At 40.0% G+C, this 3,629-nt stretch overlaps 1 protein-coding gene and 1 pseudogene across 1 annotated transcript; both read right to left on the bottom strand.

Moving 5' to 3' along the window:
• Positions 1–886: 886 nt before the first annotated feature.
• LOC102768872 lies at positions 887–1,473 on the bottom strand (annotated as a pseudogene).
• Positions 1,474–2,249: 776 nt separating this feature from the next.
• On the bottom strand, positions 2,250–3,629 carry LOC102767160 (olfactory receptor 8S1; the record flags this gene model as incomplete). The annotated part of the gene is made up of 1 exon (XM_006755567.2): positions 2,250–3,629. A coding segment is annotated over one exon (852 nt), but the record flags the coding sequence as incomplete, so codon positions are not given.

The raw sequence follows: 3,629 nt of genomic DNA, 5'->3' as shown, positions 1-3,629 counted from the left end.
GAAACATGAGAAACTTTCTCACTGATCCCAATAAAAAAGATGTCTGTACTAGAGGTCCAGGCCAGTGAATTAACTTTAAGATATGAAATATATACAAATTACATAGAAAAATAAATTTTTCCCTTTATTTAAGAGGAAATCATTAAAATGTGAAATGTAATTTAAGATACAACATGAATATCTAATTTCCTTTTATTTAAGACAAAATAATTAGAAATCCAATAGTATTTATAAACAAGCCATTAGAACTAGGAAAATAGCTCAACAAACTTGACAGATACAAGGTCAGTGTACAAGTGATAAATGCAGTTGAATTTTTAACTCACACTAGAAACAAAAAATAGAATGTATTTGGTAATATAGCTAGCAAAAGTTGCATATGACCTTTATCTAAATAAACTTCACCAGTGGAAACAGCAGAACAGCATTCATGCATGAAAATCTTGTTGAACCTTTGCATAACTATCACCTTGCCCAGGCCTGGCCAAACGGTGAGTTCATGGCCCAGAACTAGACTAACATGGAAGAAAGAGATTTGACTCACATAGTAGACTATTCTACTCATATAATTATTTCCAACTGCTTTGGCAGTAAGGCCCCTCTGGTGAGACTCCATCCTAGATGTATTCTCATTTCTTTACCCATAATTGACACATTCAAAATTTACTTATTGTGCAACAAGCATATTTTTAAAATTAAAATATTCTTTAAAATGTAGTGAAAATGTCAAAAAATGTCCTTAACCTCTTTGAGTTTTTGTTCTCTGTGGCTGGAGAGTGCAAAGTGAAGGGGACAATGACATTTGACAGGTTGTAAATAAGCAAAAACCAAAAGGTTAATTTCAAAAAGAAATAATAATTCATTTGTTTTAATTTTTTATATTTTGGTTCATGTCTTTTATTAACCATGTACAATTACTTGTCTTCTGGTTTGTTGAAGCAATAGGTCAGACAACATTTGCCACAATAATGTATGTCAAAGTGCCTGGCCATAAAAACTCCAACACCACATTCATCTGAAGGGCACTTCCAACAAAGGCAACTAATTTTGCCATTCCCCTCTACTTTGTAGTATTTCAGGACAGCCAGCTTAACCTTCTTTCTCTTATGCTTATTCTTCTTGGGAGTAAGACTTCTTCCTTTTCTTAGCACCACCAAGAAGTCTCCACACAAGATGTAGAGTGGACTCCTTTTGAATGTTGCAGTCAGACAAAGTACATTTGTCTTCCAGTTGCTTGCCAGCTAAGTAAAATCAGTCTTTGCTCATCAGAGGGAATTCCTTTCTTATTCTGGATCTTGGCCTTTACATTTTCTATTGTATCCGAGGGTTCAACCTCCAGAGTGATGGTCTTCCCCTTAAGGGTTTTCATGAAAACCTGCATCTTGGTGGTGACTCCATTGCGGATGGCAGATTGGAAAGGACAATAATTAATTTTTTGCATAATTTTCACCCACACATCTCTCCCAAATCTCCTTCTCACTAATTCTCCAACTGAGTTTCATGATCTAAGGGACCTCTGCTGAAATTCTATTGGTTTCTTTTTGGAATTGCCACTGGCCTTGTGCAGCGTTTGCTCTGCTATTGATGCTCTTGTGTTCTGCCATTTTTATAGCATCACTGGGCTGATTGGCAGACCTACTTGTCTAGCAGTGTGCATGAGCTGGGGAATCTTCTCTTGTCATGGAGCCCCTTCACAGGAATTTTGGCTATTAGGTAATTGGTTTGAAGAGGATAAACAAATGTGCTATCTGTGGTCTCTATTGGACACACATACATCCAACAAAAAAATCTCAAATTTCTCCACTGTCTTTGGATGTCTATACCTGCAATTCCATGGTGGCACCAATATATGTCTTTTAAGTCTTTTCCTTGCAAAAGACAGAATCTAAGCAAAGTAAATTAAGACAACAACAATAAAGCATTAACAAGGGAATTCATGAACTGGGTCTGGGGAAGCTCACACCATCAAGGGGAGAGTCAGTGTGGCAAGGTGGTAAAAAAAACAGACTTGGGGTAAGTCCATTTGGTTCCAAATTCCATCCCCACCACTTACCTCTAGGACGCAGTTTCCTCCCTCTTCTTATAATAACGATAACTAAAGCATTTCCCTAAAGCACTTGTGGTATTTAAGTGGATCATATATGTAAAATGCTCAGCACAGTCTGATCATGTGTTCTTATTATAATTCATGTTTATAAATCTTCCTTGAAAAGGCAGAATCTTGGATAACACCAGTGATCTTATCAGTGAGCCACTGGGATTGGCTGTCAGAGTACTGCAAACAGAATGGCTGGCCTCTGCCTCTCTGAATCTCTCATTAAAATTCCTACAGAGTGAATGGTCTGACATTGACCATGTACTCATTCCTGTACCAGCCACTGTGCCAGGAAGAATGAATGAATATTAAGCAGGGATGGGAAGAATTAGGGGTCACCATGATTAACAGAATCTATGATTAATAGTCTCTATGGAAACATATTGAGCAAATGGAGTTTAGTTTGAAGAGTGGCAAGGTAGACAGAGTATAATTGCATTGTCTACCATACTGTGTGTAATACATTGAATATTTTCATAGGAATAATTGCTATACCTCCCTCCCCCTTGCTCTGACTAGGACTGAACTGGTATCATTCCAAGAAAATTAACTCTAATTCTGCTTAAGTATTTTTAAGAAAAGCTGTAGGGCACCTTACAGATCCTGATATCAGAGAATTCTCCTGAATATCCAGGCACCACTTATCGGAGTTCTACCCAGAATCCTCATCATTCTGATGTTATTATTTGAAGCACCAGAAATATTTTCTCAACATCCTTTTCACAGCAGCCTTCATCTCCTTGTTCTTCAGGCTGTAGATGAGGGGATTCAGCATGGGGGTGATCACACTGTACTGCAAGGAGAAGATTAACTCTCGAATGGATCCAGAATTTGGCATGAGATAACGGAGAAGTCCTGAGCCATAAAAGAAGATCACAGCAGTGAGGTGGGAGGAGCAGGTAGAGAAGGCCTTGCTTCTGCCTGTGGAGGAGCTGATGCGCAGGATGGTGGACAAAATGCGAACATAGGAGAAAAATACCAGGAGAAAATTTCCAAAGAAATGCAGGACGCTAGAGCAGAGCAGGGCAATAAAACTTGCAGTCACATCAGAGCAGGACAAAGGGTAAAGAGAGGACAGCTCACAGCAGAAGTGGTGGATATCTTGAGCCTCACAGAAGTCTAATTTGAGAGCTACAAGGATATTGATAAGAGCATCCAGAAAAGCCAAACTCCATGAGGCCCACACCAGCCCCATACACAGCTGTCTGTTCATCACCTGGGCATAGAGCAGAGGAGAACTGATGGCAACATAGCGGTCATATGCCATCACAGCGAGTAGGCAGGATTCAGTGCCCCCAGAGGCAAACAGAAAGAAGACCTGCGCCAGGCAGCCCTCTACTGAGACAGTTTTCTTCTCAGAGAGCAGATTCTCCAGCAGCTTGGGCACAGTGACAGAGGAGTGGCAGAGATAGAGGAAGGACAACTGCCTCAGGAAAAAGTACATGGGGATGTGAAGACGGGGATCAAACCCGATCACCAGCAGCAGCATCAGATTCCCCATCAGGGTCAGGAGGAAAATAACAAGGAACAGCAC

The sequence above is a fragment of the Myotis davidii genome, unplaced genomic scaffold (assembly GCF_000327345.1).
Source record: "Myotis davidii unplaced genomic scaffold, ASM32734v1 scaffold290, whole genome shotgun sequence".
Classification (NCBI taxonomy): Eukaryota; Metazoa; Chordata; class Mammalia; order Chiroptera; family Vespertilionidae; genus Myotis; species Myotis davidii.
Note: the sequence above shows the minus strand (reverse complement) of the source record. Positions and strands in the feature narration are given on the sequence as shown.